Source organism: Pristis pectinata, chromosome 37 (assembly GCF_009764475.1).
Source record: "Pristis pectinata isolate sPriPec2 chromosome 37, sPriPec2.1.pri, whole genome shotgun sequence".
Lineage (NCBI taxonomy): Eukaryota > Metazoa > Chordata > Chondrichthyes > Rhinopristiformes > Pristidae > Pristis > Pristis pectinata.
Window position 1 is genome coordinate 6555160 of NC_067440.1, and position 22379 is coordinate 6577538.

General features: G+C 47.8%; 1 protein-coding gene across 5 annotated transcripts in view; it reads left to right on the plus strand.

Moving 5' to 3' along the window:
- The window catches only part of LOC127586587 (phospholipase D2-like), a 341818-nt gene that overhangs the window by 256207 nt on the left and 63232 nt on the right, over positions 1-22379 (plus strand). For 3 of the 5 annotated variants that reach the window (XM_052044668.1, XM_052044665.1, XM_052044667.1), the window contains exons 2-5: positions 9589-9738; positions 13723-13856; positions 16721-16866; positions 21991-22099. In XM_052044668.1, coding sequence (XP_051900628.1) covers positions 9624-9738; positions 13723-13856; positions 16721-16866; positions 21991-22099 — 504 coding nt within the window. In that variant the 5' untranslated portion in view covers positions 9589-9623. Of the gene's footprint in view, positions 1-1340; positions 1479-9588; positions 9739-13722; positions 13857-16720; positions 16867-21990; positions 22100-22379 lie in introns of all 5 variants that reach the window. The other 2 variants (XM_052044664.1, XM_052044666.1) reach the window with 1 other exon arrangement.

Genomic DNA, 22379 nt, shown 5'->3' on the forward strand with positions numbered 1-22379 from the left:
CTGCAACACACAAGATGCTGGAGGAACTCAGCGGGTCAGGCAGCATCGATGGAGGGAGATGGACAGTCGACATATCGGGTTGAGACCCCTCACCTGGACTATTCCTGCCCCCAGTTTGCCTTAATGCACTCCTCACTGAAGCAGGATTGATTGTTATGGCAGAGTTGGCCGTACGCCAGGCTGTGAGGTTACAGATTTGGCGTTTGTACATCTCTGCTGTGAGTGGCTTGCCTGTCCATTTCTGAGTCCCCGTCGTGGGAGGGTCCCTGGATGGTGATGAGGGAGGAGGTGTGGAGACACGTGCTACACCTCCTACAGTTGAGGGGGGAAGTGCCAGAGGACAGGGAGGGGGTGAGTGAACCAGGTAGTCACGGAGTGAGTGGTCCCTGCAGAAAGCAGAAAGAGGTGGGAAGAGGGAGATGTGGCTGGTGGTGGGATCATCTTGCAGCCGGTGGAGACGAAGGAAGGTGATGTGATGTTTGCGAAGGCTGGTAGGGTGAAAGGTGAGGACCAAAGGAACTCTTATCTCTGGTCACTTCCTCAGCCAGAGGGCGGTGAGTCTGTGGAATCTGTTGCCATAGAGGGCGGTGGAGGCCAAGTCATTGGGGTCAGTGGTTATGGGGAGGAGGTGGGAAAATGGGGTTGAGGGAAAAATCAGCCATGATTGAATGGCGGAGCAGACTCAATGGGCCGAATGGCCTAATTCTGCTCCTATATCTTATGGCCTAACTGGTAATTGGTTTATTATTGTCACATGTACTGAGATATATATTTGCATGTCATCTTAACAGAAGTACGTCGAGGTAGTACGAAAGGAAAACAAAATAGAATGCAGAATAAAGTGGTACAGTTACAGAGAAAGTGCAGTGCAGGCAGACAATAAGGTGCAAGGGCCATAACTAGGTAGATTGTGAGGTCAAGAGTCCATCTTATCTGTTCAATAACCTTACAACAACGGGGTAGAAGCTGTTCTTGAGCCTGGTGGTACGTGTTCTCAGGCTTTTGCATCTTTTGCCTGATGGGAGGGGGTAAGAAGAGAGAATATCTGGGGTGGGAGGGGTCTTTGATTATGTCGGCTACTTTCCCGAGGCAGCGGGAAGTGTGGACAGAGTCCACGGAGGGGAGGCTGGTTTCCGTGATGGACTGTGCTGTGTCCACAACTCGCAGTGTCGAAACTGATGAGTGCAGGACGCAGCACCAGTGCGTTCGTCGCTGTAGCACAGAACGAGTTGGCGGGTGTTGCCGGAGCAAGAACTGTTCCACGTAGCGAACAAAAAGACCCAGGAGTCCTAATGCCGGACCTTGACCCAAAACACCCAACTATCCCTTTGCCTCCACAGATGCTGCCTGACCCGTTGAGTTCTCCCAGCTGTTCTTTGTTCTTTGCTGTCAAGAGTTGATCACTTTGCTTTGGATCTGGAATCAGATAAAGCCCGCAGCAGTTCAGAACATCAGATATCCTTCCCTGAGAGATATTAGTAAGTCAAATGGCATTTGTTGGTTAACAGTCAGCATTACTAAGATGATTCTTTTTTAAAGTTCAAATTATTAATTTAAACTCCACAGCTGCTATTGTGGGATTTGTACTCAAGTCACCAGTCTGTTAGTCTAGCCGTCTGGGTCACTTGTCTGAAAGCTTAGAGTGCAGTGATGCTGCAGTGACTAGGTGTGGGATCTTGCTGCATCACGACTCCAGTGGCCGTGAATATCTTAGGTACAACTTCCGGGTCATGACGGCCACTTTGGGACCTTCCTTCTTTCCCGTGAGCTGGAGCTGAAACTATCTGGTGAGTTTACAAACCAGACAGGGTGCGCCCTCGCCACAGTTTAAAACTGTTTACATAAGTGAGCAGAAGGGAAACGCTGAGCCATGTTCCAGCATTCCTACAGATCATCACTGATTTGCTCTTCACCCATCTTCCTGCCCGATTTTGCCATGACCGTTGATTCCACCAACCCGCTCCCCCCCCCCCCCCCAATTCTACTTTCATCTGCCGTACATCTCTCCCCTAATGGTTCCCATTGACACCTTCCTAATTTATCAGACTCCAGAACCGGTAGCTCTTTGTGTTCCTGCTGAGCTCCCTCCAGCAGCTTGACTCCCCCTCCTCCAGCACTCGCTCCGCCTCTCCCTCATTATTTGTCTCCCTCCACCTCCCTATCCCATCTCCACCCCTCCGCCTCTCCCGCCTGTGCTCCATCTGCCTGTTATCTTTCACCCCTCCTCAGTCCACTAATCACCTCAGGCTCCTCTGTCTCAACATCCGCCCCCCCCTCCCCACCCCCTGCTCTATCTCCCTTCCCCATCTCAGCACCCAGCGATACAGGCACGGGCGTGTACCCGTCCAAATGCCTTTTAAGTGTTGTAATTGTATCTGCGATAACCACCTCCTCATTCCAGCTACGACCACCTTCTGTGTGGGAAAGCTCTCAGGTCTCCATGGGAGTCCTTCCATGGTCTTTACCTCCCACTGTCTTGGTGAAGCTTACCCCTCAGATCTCAGTGGGAGTCCCTCCATGGACTTTACCTCCCGCTGTCTTGGTGAAGCTTACCCCTCAGATCTCCATGGGAGTCCTTCCATGGACTTTACCTCCCACTGTCTTGGTGAAGCTTACCCCTCAGATCTCCATGGGAGTCCTTCCATGGACTTTACCTCCCACTGTCTTGGTGAAGCTTACCCCTCAGATCTCAGTGGGAGTCCCTCCATGGACTTTACCTCCCGCTGTCTTGGTGAAGCTTACCCCTCAGATCTCCATGGGAGTCCTTCCATGGACTTTACCTCCCACTGTCTTGGTGAAGCTTACCCCTCAGATCTCCATGGGAGTCCTTCCATGGACTTTACCTCCCACTGTCTTGGTGAAGCTTACCCCTCAGATCTCCATGGGAGTCCTTCCATGGACTTTACCTCCCACTGTCTTGGTGAAGCTTACCCCTCAGATCTCAGTGGGAGTCCCTCCATGGACTTTACCTCCCGCTGTCTTGGTGAAGCTTACCCCTCAGATCTCAGTGGGAGTCCCTCCATGGACTTTACCTCCTGCTGTCTTGGTGAAGCAGCCAGCATAATCAAAGACCCCACCCACCCAGGTCATTCTCTCTCCTCTCCCATCAGGTAGGAGCCAGAGGGCACGTACCACCAGACTCAAGGACAGCTTCTATCCCCACTGTGATAAGACTATTGAACGGTTCCCTTATACAATGAGATGGACTCTGGCCTCACAATCTACCTTGTTGTGACCTTGCATCTTATTGTCTACCTGCACTGCACTTCCTCTGTAGCTGTGACACTTTACTATGCACTGTTATTGTTTTTACCTGTACTACCTCAATGCACTCTGTACTAACTCAATGTAACTGCACTGTGTAATGAATTGACCTGTACGATCGGTATGCGAGACAAGTTTTTCACTGTGCCTCGGTACAAGTGACAATGATAAAGCAATACCGATACCAATAAATTTAGCCCCTCTCGTCTTAAACCTGTGCCCTCTAGTTTGAGGTACCCCTGCCCTGCAGCATTTGATAAAATCATCTCAACTTCCCAGCAAGCAGCAAGTAATTAAGGCCACAAGTGGAACATTGGGCTGTGTTGAGAGATGGATGCATTTCAAAAGCCGGCATGTCTTGTTGTGATTGCACTGGGATTTAGTATGAGCGTGTGTGACAGCATTCTCAAGGGGCAGTTTATGGGCAAATGAGAGAGAATTAGCTGCAGGGAGCTGGAGGGGGAAGGAATGGGACTGATGGACGTGCTCGGAGAGCTGGCACGGGCTCGAGGGGCTGAATGGCCTCCTCCTCTCTCATATGCAGCCTTGCCTCTCAGTTGTCAGAGCCAGGGAAATCAACAATGCTCGTCACAAACAAAATAGGGACCTCCACAGGACTCAGCAACACTTCTGATGTTAGGCAGGTTTCCATTGATTTTTGTATTCCAAGCCAACACCAAAGTCAATAAAATTCTGGGTCTGTAGTAACTGTGATTGGCTTTATTCATTAAAATCTGCAGTAGTGCAGCTGATTGCTGAGAAAATGTGTAACTGAAGATCACTGTTAATTTAGAGTTATTGACGTAACAAATATAGAAAAAGCATATGTTGCATCTGTAGTTTAGAACTGACAGTGGCCAAGTTAGGTATCGTAGGTATTTTTATGGTAAATGCAAACGGAAAATCCTCCCGACGCGGGGTTTCGACCCTGATGCGGTTCCTCCCGACGCGGGGTTTCGACCCTGATGCGGTTCCTCCCGATGCGGGGTTTCGACCCGAAACGCCAACGATTCCTTTCTCCGCACAGATGCTTCTCGACCCGCTGAGTTCCTCCAGCAGATCGTTCGATGCTGGAGGTGTTCGAGGAGGTCGGGCAGCATCGGTGGAGAGAGCACATCCCCTCCCAAAACTGAGGCCCAAAGGTTGTGAGGTTTAGGCAGCCATTTTGTCTAAGAAAGTGCCAGCCTGAAATGGGTTCTCTTTCTGTACTTAAGACCATAAGATATAGGAGAAGAATTAGGCCATTCGGCCCATCAAGTCTGCTCTGCCATTCATTTATGGCTGATTTTTTTTCAACCCCATTCTCCCACCTTCTCCTCGTAACACTTAACCCCCTCACCAATCAAGAACCTATCAATCTCTGCCTTAAATACACCCAATGACTTGGCCTCCACTGCCCTCTGTGGCAACGAATTCCACAGATTCACCGCCCTCTGGCTGAAGAAATTCCTCCTCATCTCAGTTCTAAAGGGACATCCCTTTATTCTGAGGCTGTGCCCTTGGATCCTGGACTCTCTCACTGATGGAAACATCCTCTCCACGTCCACTCTATCCGGGCCTTTCAGTATCCCTCTGAACCTTTCCCATCCATGTACCTGTCCAACTAGCTTTTAAATTTTGTTAATGTACCTGCCTCAACCACTTCCTCTGGCAGCACGTTCCATGTACTGACCACCCTCTGGGTGAAAAAGTTGACCCTCAGGTTCCTGTTAAATCTCTCCCCTCTCACCTTAAACCTGTGCCCTCTGGTTCTTGATTCCCCAACGCTGGGGAAAAGACGGTGTGCATTCACCCTATCTATGCCCCTCATGGTTTTATACACCTCTGTAAAATCACCCCTCATTCTCCTACGCTCCAGTGAATAAAGTCCCAGCCTGCTCGACCTCTCTCCATAACTCAGTCCCTCGAGTCCTGGCAACATCCTCGTAAATCTCCTCTGCACTCTTTCCAGCTTAATGGCATCTTTCCTATAGCAGGGTGACCAGAACTGAACACAATATTCCAAATGCAGCCTCACCAATGTCCTGCAGCATCACATCCCAACTTCTATACTCATTGCCCGCACTGACTATCAAACACTTCATTACACTGATCCTACACCAATCCCATTTCATTCTCCCCACATGCCCATCAATTCCCCTCCCCCCCCAGATTCTACCCCTCACCCACACACAAGGGTCAACATACAATGGCCAATTAACCTACCAATGCACACAATGTGGGAGGAAACCAGAGCACCCGGAGGAAACCCACACAGTCACCGGAGAAGGTGCGAACTCCACACGCACACACACACACACACACACACACACACACACACACACACACACACACACACACACACACACACACACACACACAGCACCTGAGGTCGGGATTGAACCCAGGTCTCCAGTGCTGCAAGACAGCGGCTCTACCCGCTGTGCCCTACATCGGTCAGCATTCCCGTGCCTGAATTCTGAGCCTTAAATACCAGGATCCACTTTGAATTACCTCCCATCTTGTAAAGCCCGACTGATACAAATGTCTAATCCCGGCCACTAGATGATGCATTTAAATCCACAAACTCACAACGTCTTGAAATCCTTTCTGTCCTGACTTTAAGGCAAGCAGACGCCAGAGTAATTAGTGAATAGAAAAAAGCCTTTAATCCCCTCACTTGGCAGAGGATTCCAGAGAGGCTCAGAAGAGGTTCTGTTGATTTAATCCTCTTTAACCCATAGATCTGCCAGAACTTCTCTGGCTTTCATGGGCATGTGACCTGTATTCCCATGCTCCATCTGCCTTACAGCCTGCAGCCTTGGTTGTATCTCAGTGGGTTGCACTATCAGAGTTGTACAGCACATAACCAGGCCCCTCAGACCACCACGTCCATGTTGATCATGAAGGCCTATCTAACCCCATTTGTCTGCATTAGGCCCACTTTACAATTGTCTCCTATCCACATACCTGTCCAAAAGCATTTTAAATGTGCAACGTCTCAGTCAGTTGAAGGTTCAAACACCCCTGAGTCCACCTAGCACGAGTGGCGGGTGCAGTGGTGCACCAGTTAATGCTGATGCCCCTCACCTCCAGGGACCCCGGTTCAATTCTGACCTTTGTGGAGTCTTACAGGTTCCATGTTGTGGGTTTCTCCCGCAGCCTAAAGACATGTTTGCAGTTTGACTGGCACAAATATAGGGAAATGAAAAAAGATTCAAAGGGCAGTTGATGGGGCATGTGAGAGAGACAATAAATGGGGAGAGGATTCAGAAATCAGGGATTCAGAATTCTAAATGGGGAGATAATTCAGAAATCAGATTTCAGAATTCAAATTGGGGGAGAGAATTCAGAAATCAGGGATTCAGAATTCTAAATCGGAAGAGAATTCAGAAAGTGCAAAGGGACTTGGGAGTCCGAGTTCAGGATTCCCTTAAGGTTAACTTGCAGGTTGAGTCGGTAGTAAGGAAGGCAAATGCAATGTTAGCATTCATTTCGAGAGGACTAGAATATAAAAGCAAGGATGTAATGCTGAAGCTTTACAAGGCATTGTTCAGACCACATCTGGAATATTGTGAGCAATTTTGGGCCCTGTATCTAAAGAAGGATGTGCTGGCCCTGGAGGAGGTTCACAAGAATGATCCCAGGAATGAAAGGGTTAACGCATGAGAAGCGTTTGATGACTCCGGGCCTGTGCTTGATGGAGTTGAGGAGGATGAAGGGGGATCTCATTGAAACCTACCGGATACTGAAAGGCCTGGATAGAGTGGACATGGAGAGGATGTTTCCCTCAGTGGAGGAGTCCAGGATCCGAGGGCACAGCCTCGGAATAAAGGGATGTCCCTTTAGAACTGAGATGAGGTGGAATTTCTTCAGCCAGAGGGCGGTGAATCTGTGGAATTCATTGCCACAGAGAGCGGTGGAGGCCAAGTCATTGGGTGTATTTAAGGCAGAGATCAATAGGTCCTAGAGGGTTAAGGGTTACGGGGAGAAGGCGGGGAGAATGGGGTTGAAAAAAATCAGCCATGATTGAATGACAAATGGCCTAACTCTGCTCCTATATCTTATCTAAATGGTGTTATAAGTTGCAGTAGCACAGAGGCATAAGGAGAGGGGGATGGGACTGGTGGGATTTCTCTGCTGGCAGTCAGCATGCATAAGGTAGACTGAATGACCTCTATCTGTGTTGTAATAAGTAAAATCCAGAGAGGTGCAATTGGTGCCAGTACTGAGGGAGTACTGCAGCCTTAGTAATACGACAGTAAGTAAGGCCTCCTTCTGCAGTGGACTTGCAAGGTTCCATAGCACTGCAATCAAGGAACAAGTTCTTGCTTGTATTTGACTGATAACTATCCCTCAGTCAATTAATAATTGGTTTAATATTGTCACGTGTACAGTGAAAAACTTTGTTTTGCATGCCATCCAGACAGATCATTCCATTACAACAGTACTTCGAGGTAGTACAAGGGAATTCTTCCATTGGGTAGAAGATACAGGAGCCTGGAGGCACGTACCACCAGACTTAAGGACAGCTTCTACCCCACTGTGATAAGACTATTGAACAGTTCCCTTATACAATGAGATGGACTATGACCTCACGATCTACCTTGTTGTGACCTCGCACCTTATTGCACTTCACTTTCTCTGTAGCTGTGACACTTTACTCTGTACCGTTATTGTTCTTACCTGTACTACATCAATGCACTCTGTACTAACCCAATGTAACTGCTCTTTGTAATGAATTGACCTGTGCGATCGGTATGCAAGACAAGTTTTTCACTGTACCTCAGTACAAGTGATAATAATAAACCAATACTAATACCAAAAGCAATAACAGTTGCAGAATAAAGTACCACAGTTACAGAGAAAATGCGGTGCAGGCAGATAATAAGGTGCAAGGGCCACGATGAGGCAGATTTGGAGATCAAGGGTTATTAGCATAACGCTATTACAGCACCAGCGACCCGAGTTCAATTCCGGCCACTGTCTGTAAGGAGTTTGTACATTCTCCCCGTGTCTGCGTGGGTTTCCTCCGAGTGCTCCGGTTTCTTCCCACATTCCAAAAGATGTACAACACAGTTAGGCATGCTGTGTTGGCGCCAGAAGCACGGCGACACTTGCGGGCTGCCCCCAGAACACTGTGCAAAAAATGCATTTCACTGTGTGTTTCGACGTACATGTGACTAATAAAGAAATCTTAATCTTAAGAGGTCCGTTCAAGAGTTTTCTAACAGCAGGTCATTGTCACTTGTTGCTTTGGAGCTTATTCTGTCCTGTTTGGCTTCTGTACATTGCAATTGTGACTGCAACTTAGTTAAATGCTTTGTTGCTGGAGGAACTCAGCAGGTCAGGCAGCATCCGTGGAGGGAAATAAACAGTCGACGTTTTGGGTCGAGACCCTTCATCGGGACTGGAAAGGAAGAGGGCAGAAGCCAGAATGTCAGGGGAGGGGAAGGGGAAGGAGCACAGGCTGGCAGGGGATAAGCGAGTCCAGGTGAGAGGGGGAAGGTCAGTGGGTGGGGGATTTAGGCGAGTGATGTAAGAAGCTGAGAGGTGATTGGTAGAAGAGGCAAAGGGCTGAAGGAGGAGGAGTCCGGTAGAGAAGGTGTTGTGAAACAGATTCGGGACCTCAAAAGGCAAGGACTCTGAACACAGTCTGGCAGTAAATGATTTATTTACAGAAGACGAGTGTGGGAAAACGGTAATGGGGATAACACAGACGCATACGCATGGTTTATAGCGAGCGTGGGAAATCGCACCAGGGGTAAAATACACACACACACACACACACACACACAATGAACTAGGTACATACAATCAAGCAAAAGCAATACGATACCTGCCAACCCTTGAACCAGTGCAGGCATGGCTCTATGCTACTAGGGACACTAACTAAAACGCTCCCAACCCTTCAATAGTGCGCACCTCACCAACGATTTCTCCAGCGCCGTTCCACGGTACTCGGCCTGGAGTGAAGCAGGCCGGTCCCTCGAAGATGGCAAAGAGAGCGAGCTGACCACATGTGGCGCCCTTTATAGTGCTGGAGGGCTGGGGAGTCCAGCCCAGGTAATTTACAAAGGCCTATGGTCAGGTGTGCGCTGATGGGTGGGGCGGACCCAAACCTTGATTGGCAGTGGTGTATCTTCTGACCAGGTAGTGGGCAGTGATGTCACGTGACAGCCACGACCCTCCACAATACTGAAGGGCGGTGGACCATGGAAATGCTTTGTCAGCTGTGAATCTCCCGAGGTGATAAACAAGTCCCCACATTCATCCGTCGCCAGATGTTTCCCTTCTTCCCCACCTCTGTATTGAAATGTCGGCCCACGTCTTCTCTCTGCTCAGGTCCTTTGATGGATTGTGTGCCCCGGCTGTGAAGAATGTCTCAAGAATTCATAAACTTAACGAGCTCGGACCCTGAGACGCGACTTGGTCCAAGTGACCTGCAACTGGATGAGGATGATGTGGATCACATGGAGTGGGAGAGGAGCGCAGGTGAGCTGACGGTTACCTTCTACTCGGATGCTGTGTGTTTAACTATTTGATTAACACTGAGAGAGAGAGAGAGAGAGAGAGAGAGAGAGGTGACGAATTAAAATAAGGACAAATTCGAGCTGGTGTGTAATTGGCACATTGGACAGCACATTGACACCATTAGTGGGGCCACCAACACACAGCTCCAGAGACCTGAGTTTTATCTTGACCACCGGAGCTCTCTCCCCTCCCCTCTGTATTCTCGGTCCTCCCACCCCCATCTCTCTCACCCTCACCCTCTCTCTACATCTCTCTCTATCTTTCTATCTCTCACTTATCTCTCTATCTCTGTCTCACTCTCTCTCTCACTACCTGTTTCTCGCAACTATCAGTCCCCTCCTCTCTCTCCCTCCCTTTCCCTCCCTCCCTCCCTCTCCTCTCTCATTCTTCCCTCCCACTCTCTCCCTCTCTCTCCTTCTCTCCTTCTGTCTCCTCCCTCTCCCCACTCTCTCTCCCCTCACTCTTTCTCTCTTCTCTATCTCTCTATCCCTCCCTCTCTCTTGTCACCCTTTCTCTCTCCCCTCTCTCTGCCCCTTTTCTCTCCCTCCATCCCCTCCCCTCTCTATCCCTCCCTCACTCTCCCTGACCCTTTTCTCTCTGTCCCCTTCTCCCCTTCTCTCTCTATCCCTCTCTCTGCCCCTTTTCTCTCCCTCCCCCTCTCTCTCTCTCTCTCTCTCTCTCTCTCTCACTCTCTCTTCCCCCTCTCTGCCTCCCTCTCTCTCTCTCTCCTCCCTTGTCCATGAGGACTTGGATTCCTCTAAAGGATGTTACCAAAGCCCCAAAAGCAGACACTGAATTGAAGTGACTATTGTGAGACGCAATGTACACGAAGCCAAGTCCCACAATAATTCAGAACATTCAGATGAAAATGTCCACTGAAGACTATCTTTGTTTTTGTGGAGATGACAGGTGGGGCAGTGGTGTAGAGGCACTGCTTCACAGCCCCAGAGACCCGGGTTCAATCCTGACCTCCAGCGCTGTGTGTGTGTGCGTGTGTGTGTGTGTGTGTGGAGTCTGTGACCACCTGGGTTTCCTCTCACATCCAAAGACATGTGGGTCCGTGGGTTAATTACTCTTTGTAAATTGTCCTTGGTGTATGTGGGTGCAGGATAATCAGGGGTGAGTTAATGAGTATATGAGAGGGAATAGGTTACAGGGAAATAAGTTGGGGGAGTGGGACTGATGATTGCTCTGAGGGTACAAAGATCCTGGTAAAAGAGTCATGGGCGTCCAGCTTTACCCTTCACTTAGCACTAACCAAGGTTGCCAAGGTCTGCTGAGAATTAGATAAGGAAATGGTATGGCCTATCTGGATTGTACTCGGTCACTTTGAGCTTGGGGAAGAGGCTTCGGTCACTCCTCAGAACAAATATCTTTCACCTTAATCATGGAAAGATATTCTCTTGGAGTGTAGGAGATTGAGGGGTGACCTTATAGAGATTTATTAAATCTTGAGGGGCAGAGATACGGTGAACAGCCAAAGTCTTTTCCCCAGGGTAGAGGAGTCCAAAACTAGAGGGCATAGGTTTAAAGTGAGAGGGGAAAGATTCAAAAAAGACCTGAGGAGTAACTTTTTCACACAAAGGGTGGTGAGTATGTGGGACAAGCTGCAAGAGGAAGTGGTAATGGTGAGTACAATTGCAACATTTAAAAGCATTTGGACCAGCACATGGATAAAAAAGAGGGATGTGGGTCAAATGCAGGTAAATGGGACTAGATCAGACGGCTGGCACGGACAAGTTGGGCCGAAGGGCCTGTTTCCGTGCTGTGTAGCTCTTGGAGAGTCATACATCATCCTCAAGCGGAGAAAAGGCCCTTTGGCCCACCTTGACTGTGCTGACCATCAAACACCCAAGTACACCAATACCGTTTACCAGCACTTGGTCTTCTATACCTTGGGGGGTTCAAGTGCTCGTCCAGACGCTTCTCAAATGCTATGAGAGTCTCTGCCTCCATCACCCCCTCAGGCAGTGTGTTCCAGGTTCCAACCCCCCACTTTGGGGGAAAAAATTCTTCCTCAGAACACTTCTAAACCTCCTCCCCATAACCTTCAGTCTGTGCCCTCTGGTTTTAGACAACTGCTACGAGGAAAGATTTCTTTCCACTCGATCAATAATTTTGTATATCTCAATCATTGAACATTAATTGATCTGTTTCTTACGTTAACGTTCCCTGTATTGGTATTGGTTTATTATTGTCACTTGTACGGTGAAAAACTTGACTTACATACCGATTGTACAGGTCAATTCATTACACAGTGCAGTTACATTGAGTTAGTACAGAGTGCATTGAGGTAGTACAGGTAAAAACAATAACAGTATGGAGTAAAGTGTCACAGCTACAGAGAAAGTGCAGTGCAATAAGGTGCAAGGTCACAACAAGGTAGATCGTGAGGTCAGAGTCCATCTCATCGTATAAGGGAACCATTCAATAGTCTTATCACAGTGGGGCAGAAGCTGTCCTTGAGCCTGGTGGTACGTGCCCTCAGGCTCCTGTATCTTCTACCCGATGAGAAGAGGGAATGGTTGGGGCAAAGCCATTCCCTTGATAAGAACGGTTCCACAACGTTTAAGAGGGCAGTTGGAATCTGGAATCCCCACCAGTAAAACACCAGGAATTCATTCACAATTTGTTGGGTTGTGATCAAGATCAAACTAAGTGGCAGAATGACTCTTGGAGAGGCATACCTTTCTCCTGCTCCTTGAGCCTCGTATTAATTGTATGAAATTCTTCAAAATCTCTATGGAGTTGGGGTGGGAAGGCTGAGGGGAGTCAGAAGCACGTTCTTCGTAAGCATTTGGGAAGTACAATAGGAACTCTTAGGGCAGGCACGGTAGTGTAAGCAGTTAGCGTAACGCTATTACAGTGCCAGCAACCCAGGTTCAATTCCCGCCACTGTCTGTAGGGAGTTTGTATGCTGTCCCCGTGTCTGCGTGGGTTTCCTCCGGGTGCTCCGGTTTCCTCCCACGTTCCAAAGGTGTACGGGTTAGGAAGTTGTGGGCGTGCTATGTTGGCGCCGGAAGCATGGCGACACCTGCGGGCTGCCCCCAGAACACTCTATGCAAAAGATGCATTTCACTGTGTGTTTCAATGTACATGTCACTAATAAAGAAATCTTATGTCTTATCTTATTTTTGACCATGCATTATCCAGCCAAGTGTGAGGTGTTGCACTTTGGGAGATCAATTATGGAGGGACAGTACACAGTTAATGGCAGGACTCTTAACAGTGTTGATGTGCAGAGGGATCTTAAGGTCCAAGTCCATAGCTCCCTGAAAGTGGCTGCACGTCGATAGGGTGGTAAAGAAGGCGTACGGCATGCTTGCCTTTATTAGTCGAGGCACTGAGTTCAAGAGTCGAGAACTTATGTTTCAGCTTTATAAAACTCTAGTTAGGCCGCATCTGGGGTATTGCATTCAATTCTGGTCGCCCCATTACAGGAAGGATGCGGAGACTTCGAAGAAGGTGCAGAAGAGGTTCACCAGGATGCTGCCTGGATTAGAGGGCATGAGCTATAAGGAGAGGTTGGACAAACTTGGGTTGTTTTCTCTGCAGTGGCAGAGGCTGAGGGGAGACCTGATAGAGGTTTATAATATCATGAAAGGCATAGATAGAGTAGACAGCCAGTATCTTTACCCCAGGGTCGAAATGTCTAATACTAGAGGGCATGCATCTAAGGTGAGAGGGGATAAGTTCAAAGGAGATGACAAGGCTTTTTACCCAGAGAGTGGTGGGTGCCTGGAATGTGCTGCCAGGGTTGGTGGTGGAGGCAGATACAGTAGAGGCCTTTAAGATAGGCACATGGATGTGCAGGGAATGGAGAGATAGGGACATTGCGTAGGCAGAAGAGATTAATTTAGTTAGGCATTTACTTAGTTCAGCACAACATGGTGGGCCGAAGGGCCTGTGTCTGTGCTATGTTCTATGTTCTATGTTCCTTTTCAGATGAGCTGCCCAGTCCCTTTCTGTTGGTCTATAACATAAAACCATTCAAAGAGCGGAACCGTCAGGTGTTCCTGAGAGGAGTACCCATCACCGTCCATGTCGAAGGCATCGAGCGGCACCTTCGTGGATTCAAGGTAGGAATCTCCAACTTCCTCCATCACGGGCTCACGTTCGACTCATTGTTGGTTCTGAATGGTGAGACAGAAATTCCGTGGAATAGAATCCACGGTGATTAAAAAACTCAATAGAACACAAGGAGATAGGAGAAGGACTAATCAGAAGGCTAGCATTAGCCAGTTGGGCCGAAAGGACCACTCTGTGCTGGATGTTCCTCCAGAACTGGATGTAATATCGAGCGGTCAGAGGTCACATCATCAGTGGAGTTGGTTTATTAATAAGCTGTTCAGAGAATCAGAATCAGGTTTATTATGTTGTTTTGCGGCAGCAGTACAGTGCAAGACATAAAAATTACTATAAGTTACAAAAATAAATAAATAGTGCAAAAGAGGAATAACGGGGTAGTGTTCATGGGTTCACAGACTGTTCAGAAATCTGATGGCAGAGGGGAAAAAGCTGTTCCTGAATCGCTGAGTGTGGGTCTTCAGGCTCCTGTACCTCCTCCCTGATGGTAGTAACAAGAAGAGGCCATGTCCTGAGTAGTGAGGGTCCTTAGTGATGGATGCCGCCTTCTTGAGGCACCGCCTCTTGTAGATGTCCTCGATGGTGGGGAGGGTTGTGCCCCATTGATGGAGCTGGCTGAGTCTACAACCCTCTGCAGCTTCTTGCGATCCTGCGCATTAGAGCCTCCATACCAGGCGGTGATGCAACCAGTCAGAATGCTCTCCGCCATACATCTGTAGAAATTTGCAAGAGTCTTTGGTGACGTACCAAATCTCCTCAAATTCCTAACAAAGTAGAGCCACTGGCGTGCCTTCTTCATGATTGCTTCAATGTGTCGGGCCCAGGATAGATCCTCTGAGATGTTGACGCCCAGGAACTTGAAGCTGCTCACCCCTTCCACCGCTGACCCCTCAGTGAGGACTGGTGTGTGTTCTCCCGACTTCCCCTTCCTGAAGTCCACAATCAGTTCCTTGGTCTTGCTGACGTTGAGTGCAAGGTTGTTGTTGCGACACCACTCAACCAGCCGATCTATTCCATTCCTGTACGCCTCCTCGTCGCCGTCTGAGATTCTGCCAACAACAGTGGTGACATCGGCGAATTTATAGATGGCGTTTGAGCTGTGCCTAGCCACATTGTCATGAGTGTAGAGAGAGTAGAGCAGTGGGCTAAGCACGCATCCCTGAGATGCGCTTGTGTTGATTGTCAGCGAGGAGGAGACGTTACTACTGATCCGCACTGACTGTCCTCTCCCGATGAAGAAGTCAAGGATCCAGTTGCAGAGGGAGGTACAGAGGCCCAGGTTTTGAAGCTTGTCGATTAGTACTGAGGGGATGATGGTGTTGAACACCGAGCTGTAATCGATAAACAGCAGCCTGACATATGTTTTGCTGTCGTCTAGGTACTCCAAAGCAGAGTGGAGAGTCAATGAAATAGCAGAGGGATCTTAGGGTCCAAGTCCATAGCTCTCTGAAAGGGACTACACAAGTAGATAAGGTGGTAAAGAAGGTGTACGGCACACTTATCTTCATTGGTCAGGGTGTTGAGTATAGAAGTTAGGAAGTCATACTACAGCTGTATAAAACTTTGGTTTGACTGCACTTGGAGTATTGTACGCAGTTCAGGTCGCCCCATTACAGGAAGGATGTGGAGGCTTTGGAGAGGCTGCAGAAGAGATTCACCAAGATGTTGCCTGGATTAGAGGGTATGAGCTATAAGGAGAGGTTGGACAAACCAGGGTTTTTTCTGGAGCATCAGAAGCTGAGGGGAGACATGACAGAAGGTTATAAAATTATAAGTCGTACATAAGATAGAGTGGAGACACACGAGACTGCAGATGCTGGAATCTGGAGCAACAAACAATCTGCTGGAGGAACTCAGCGGGTCAAGTAGCATCTGTGGAGGGAAAGGAACTGTTGACGTTTTGGGTTGAAACCCTGCATCAGATAGTCTTTTTCTCAGCGTGGAAATGTCAAATACCAAAGGGCATGGATTTAGGACAAGAGGGGGAAAGTTTATAGGAGATTTGTGAGTATGTTTTTTACATAAGGGTGGTAATGTGCCAGGAACGTGCTACCAGAGGATTTGGTAGAAGCCAAGATGACAGCAATGTTTAAGAGGCATTTAGACAGACACAAGAACAGGTAGGAATGTAGAAAGGCAGATGGGATTAGTTTAAATTGACATCATCGTCTGCACAACATTGTGGGCCGAAGGGCCTGTTCCTGTGCTGTACTGTTCTGTGTTCTATGTTTTGTCACTTTGTGGAAATGTCCAACTCCCACTCACTTTCCCCATACAAGTGCCTTCCCTTCAACCAGTTCCCTTCTGGAATCGGACAGTAAGAATAATAATAATAATCACCACCAGATAAAAGTTTGGAACCTTTAGTTTAATGTTCATGAGAACCTTAGTTCTATTGTAACTTTCAGATTCAGAATCAGTTCTGGGCACTATATTCTGTTAACAGCTCTCCCTCCAACTAGTCTTTGCAAGTAGCAATACAAAGAAGCCCCAGTTATTACAATGCTGGTAAATTGGTTTATTATTGTCTCAGGAACTGAGCTACAATGAAAAACTTTGTTTTGCATGCTGTCCATACAGATCATTTCATCACATCAGTGCATTGAGGTAGTAGAAGGGAAAACACTAACAGAATGCAGAATAAAGCATTACAGTTCCAGAGAAAGTGCAGTGCAGGCAGACGAATAAAGTGCAAGGAGTAAAGCATGTTCTATGTTCTTAGCTGCCAAACTGTAACAAGGTGATCTGCGCGAGGTCCGAGGACAGTGGATAATCAGTGTCGGTGTTGTGTTGTGTACCGTGTTTGGGCATTCTGTGCAATAAATCTCAACCGTTCCGTTGTTCCACCATTCCCAAGGTTCGGCCGAGCACCGTTTATATGATGAGAATAACCCACGGGGACTTCACCTGGACCCTGAAGAAGAAGTTCAAGCATTTTGAAGAACTGCACAGGGACCTGATGAAGCACAAGTTCAAGGTTCGGGTCATTCAACCCTTAACCAGGTGTGCCTCTTCTCTCTGAAACAGCTTAACTCCTCGCTTTTCATTGCTGGATCTTGCTCCACATGACTTAAGAAACTCGTTAAAAAAAAAAGCTCTTTCCAAATGTAGAGTAGTAAAACAACAGTTGGGAACCTCATAGAGTCATGGTGTCAAAGACAAGTACAACACAGGAACAGGCCCTTCGGCCCACAATGTCTGTGCCGACCACGATGCCAAATTAAACTAAATCTCTTCTGCCTGCACGTGATCCCTATCCCTCCATCCCCTGAATATTCATGTGTCTGCCTAACAGCCTCTTAAACGCCACTATCGTATCTGCTTCCACCACCACCCCTGGCAGCCCGTTCCCGACACCCACCGCTCTCCGTGTAAAAGAAACTTGCCCCGCACATCTCCTTTAAACTTACCCACTCTCACCTTAAATGCATGCCCTCTAGTATTGGACATTTCGACCCTGGGAGAAAGATACCGGCTGTCTACCCTATCTGTGCCTCACATAATTTTATAAACCTCTATCAGGTCTCCCCTCGGCCTCTGCCGCTCCAGAGAAAACAACCCAAGTTTGTCCAACCTCTCCTTATAGCTCATACCCTCTAAACCAGGCAGCATCCTGGTAAACCTCTTCTGCACCCTTTCCAAATCTCCTGTATCCTTTCTGCAATGAGGCGACCAGAATTGCACACAGTATCCATGCCAACCTTTTTTCCATCTGCACTAATCCCATTTGCCTGCATTAGGATCGTATCCTTCTATGCCTTCCCTCTTTGTGTCTGTCTAATTGCCTCTTCAACTTAGTGACCGTATCTGATTCCAGCACCTCCTCTGGCAGGGCGTTCCAGATATTAACCACTCTCTGTGTGAAAAAAAAATCTTCCCCTGTGATCCCCTTTAAATCTCCTTCCTCTCAGCTTAAACCAAGGCCTCTTGATTTTAGCACCCCTACCATGAGAAAAAAAGATTTTGACTAAAGTTAAGATGAGATAAGATATCTTTATTAGTCATATGTACATCGAAACACACAGTGAAATGCATCTTTTTTGCGTGGAATATTCTGGGGGCAGCCCGCAAGTGTCGCCACGCTTCCGACACCAACATAGCATGCCCACAGCTCCCTAACCCGTACGTCTTTGGAACGTGGGAGGAAACCGGAGCACCCGGAGGAAACCCACGCAGACACACGGGGAGAATGTACAAACTCCTTACAGACAGTGGCCGGAATTTAACCCAGGTCACTGGCACTGTAATAGCGTTATGCTAATAACCCTTGATCTCCAAATCTGCCTCGTCGTGGCCCTTGCACCTTATTATCTGCCTGCACTGCAGGGTAGTGTAGCGGTTAGCGTAACCGCTACACTACCGTGCCACAGAGACACAAGCGACCGCAGTTGCTGGACTCTGGAGTTAAAACAAAACAAACAGCTTGAGGAACTCAGCGGATCGAGATTTGGAATCTCCGCCTTATTGTAAACTAATGCAAGTTTCGGGTACAGAATTGGATGCTGCCTGGATTAGAGGGCATGAGCTATAAGGAGAGGTTGGACAAACTTGGGTTGTTTTCTCTGGAGCGGCAGAGGCTGAGGGGAGACCTGATGGAAGTTTATATGATTATGAGAGGCATAGATAGAGTAGACAGCCAGTATCTTTTCCCCAGCGTTGAAATGTCTAATACTAGAGGCCATGCATTTAAGGTGAGAGGGGGAAAGTTCAAAGGAGATGTGCAGGGCAAGTTTTTTACCCAGAGAGCGGTGGGTGCCTGGAACGTGCTGCCAGGGGTGGTGGTGGAGGCAGATACGATAGAGGCGTTTTCTTAGATAGACGCATGAATATGCAGGGAATGTAGGGATATGGATCTTCTGCAGGCAGAGGGGATTAGTTTAAATTAGGCATTTAATTACTAGTATAATTAGTTCAGCACAACATGGTGGGCTGAAGGGCCTGTTCCTGTGCTGTACTGTTCTATGTTCTATGTTTAGAATTGTGTTTAATTCTGGGCACAAGGCTTTTTAAAGAGTGTCTAATCCTTAATGAAAAGTCACACTGAACAACAGTTATGCAAAGAGGTTTAAGATGTCGGTGTTGCAGCAGGGAATGTTTAAGAGATTGGGTCAGGGTGATTTTTGTCCATATACGTGTAAGTGTACCTTTAAGAACCGAGTATTCCATGTAGTATCACCTTTGATGTATAGTAGCAACTACCTTGAGCTGAGAGTTACGACCTTCATTAAAGGATCTTCTGTTAATGGCCCTTCCTCTGAGCAGGAACAGAACTGAGTCCATTGATATAACAGAGATGTGATGGTAGGGGGAGAGCCTTTATCCACCAGCCAGTGAGCTTTTAACCCCAGAAAACAAGTTGCAGGAACCAGGACCAATGTAAGGAACTACCTAACTGACACACAAAGTGGTAGTGATCTTGAAAGTACTGTAATAAATGGGGCTTCTTTTGTATCGCTGCTTGCAAAGGCAAGTTGGAGGGAGAGCTGTTAACGGAATATAGTGCCCAGAACTGATTCTGTTCCCAGAAGTTGTGTTGTTTTGCAATAGAGCCAAGATTCTCATGAACATTAAACTAACAGCTCTCAACTTTTTATCTGGTGATTATTATTATTACTGTCTGATTCAAGAAGGAAAGAGGTCGAAGGAAAGGTACTCCCATGGCCCTGGAGAGAAGTGGGAATTAGATAGTTCCACTAAGCACCAAAACATAGAACAGTACAGCGCAGGAACAGGCCCTTTAGCCCACATTGTTGCGCCAAACTAATTCAGCTAATGATACCTAATCCCTTCTGCCTACACAAGTTCCATCTCCCTCCATTCCCTGCACATTCATGGGCCTATCTAAGAGCCTCTTAAACACCTCCATCGTATCTGCCTCCACCACCACCCCTGGCAGCGCATTCCAGGTACCCACCACTCCCTGTGTAAAAAACTTGCCCCGCACATCTCCTTTGAACTTTCCCCCTCTCACCTTAAATGCATGGCCTCTTGTATCAGACATTTCTAAAACGATACCGGCTGTTTACTATAAATATGCTTCTCATAATTTTATAAACTTCTATCAGGTCTCCCCTCAGCCTCCAACGCTCCAGGGAAAACGACCCAAGTTTGTCCAACCTCATGCCCTCTAGTCCAGGCAGCATCCTGGTGAACCTCTTCTGCACCGCCTCCAAAGCCGCCACGTCCTTCCCGTAATGGGGGCGACCAGAATTGAACGCAATACCCCAGATGCGGCCTAAATGGCAAAAGGGCTCTTTCCGTTGTTTTTATCTTGTGAAGTTGCAATGCACAACGTAGCAGCCACGAGTCGTGGGTCTATGCTCCTTGGTCATCATTGTGGAGGTCTGGTTAACATTTGCATTGTATCCCTTGCCCTAAAATTCCGATAATCCGACATGCTCAGGACTTTGGTGGTGATGGACTAGTAGGTTTTCCGGACTAATTGGATGTTATTTCTATGGACATCCCAACACTCCTTTAATGCATTTTCTTTTTAGATGTTGCACAGTTGGATAATAAATGTTCCAGTGAACCAGATAAGTTTAAAGGAGGCATGGGAAACAGGACTCCGGTGGGTGAAAAGGGAATGATGGCACCTGGTTCCAGATGAATGCAAAGGAGACACATCAAACACTTGGGAGCCAGATGCTGAACCATAGGGATTCCTGATTCATTGGATAGTGGATTATTGGAGATTTACTCCACTTAAGCCATGAATTCAGGATTACCTGTCTAAAGGTTTTGAATGAGTCCCTTACACTTTACAGAAATACTGCATGATACATTTTGATTAGTTTGTTAAATTATTAAAACTTTGCAATTAAAAAATGCAAAAACCCACAAGCACAAATATATTTTTTAAGTTAACAACTAAATACCTTTAAATTTACTTAGAAAATGTAAAAGATCTGAAACTTAACTTACCTATCTCCATCACAGCCACTCTTCTCCACTGAAATGCACACAATAATAATATATCTTTATTAGTCACATGTACATCGAAACACACAGTGAAATGCATCTTTTGCGTAGAGTGCTCTGGGGGCAGCCCGCAAGTGTCGCCACGCTTCCGGCGCTAACATAGCACGCCCACAACTTCCTAACCCGTACGTCTTTGGAATGTGGGAGGAAACCGCAGCACCCGGAGCAAACCCACGCAGACACGGGGAGAACGTACAAACTCCATACTGACAGCGGTGGGAATTGAACCCGGGTCACTGGTGCTGTAATAGCGTCGCGCTAACCGCTACACTACCGTGCCTGCCCTGTCTGCCTTAATGCTCAATCCTCCACCTGTCTTTAGGACCAGAGCTAGTTCGTGAGGCTGGCACTGGTTAAGTTCGCAAAAGGCGAGGTGGGAGAGACTGGAGTCAAATCCAGCAAAGGCCATCAGGGGGCGGGGGGGTGAGAGAGAGACAAGCAGCACCCCGTCAGTCTATTGGGGTCCGAGTCCATAGGGCGCTCAAAGCGGCTGCACAGGTTGACTCTGTGGTTAAGAAGGCATACGGTGTGTTGGAGCCGAGAGGTAATGTTGCAGCTATACAGGACCCTGGTCAGACTCCACCTGGAGTACTGTGCTCAGTTCTGGTCACCTCACTACAGGAAGTATGTGGAAGCCATAGAGAGGGTGCAGAGGAGATTTACAAGGATGTTGCCTGGTTTGGGGAACATGCCTTATGAAAACAGGTTGAGGGAACTCGGCCTTTTCTCCTTAGAGCGACAGAGGATGAGGGGGGACCTGATAGAGGTGTATAAGATGATGAGAGGCATTGATTGTGTGGATAGACAGAGGCTTTTTCCCAGGGCTGAAATGGTGGCCACAAGAGGACACAGGCTTAAGGTGCTGGGGAGTAGGTACAGAGGAGATGTCAGGGGTAAGCTTTTTACTCAGAGAGTGGTGAGTGTGTGGAATGGGCTGCCGGCAATGGTGGTGGAGGCGGATACGATAGGGTCTTTTAAGAGACTTTTGGATAGGTACATGGACATATGGAAAAATAGAGGGCTATAGGTAAGCCTAGTAATTTCTAAGGTAGGGACATGTTTGGCACAGCTTTGTGGGCCAAAGGGCCTGTACGTGCTGTAGGTTTTCTATGTTTCTATGATTCAGGGTCTGACTCTCCTCTCCAGGTTGGCTGCACCACAAGGACTGAGACGAGAGCCCGGAGTTGCCATGACAATGCCCGCACTCCCTCACCAGCCAGAGTGGGCCTCCATGAGGCAAGCTTCCAGTAAACAGGTGAGTGATATAACTCAAAGCCAAGTTCACTGTCCCGTGCACAAGTCCGTGTGCGCACGGGTGCAATGAAAAACTTACTTGCAGCTGCATCACAGGCACAGAGCATCAGATAAACAGAATTCACAAGAAAAACATGAATTAAACATAAACTATGCACAATTTTTACAAGAGCACAATTAGAACAAAAAAAAACAGTCCGTTGTAGTGCAAAGTGTTGGTATACTGAGGTAGTGATCAGGGTTGTGCAGGTTGGTTCAAGGACCGAATGGTTGAAGGGAAA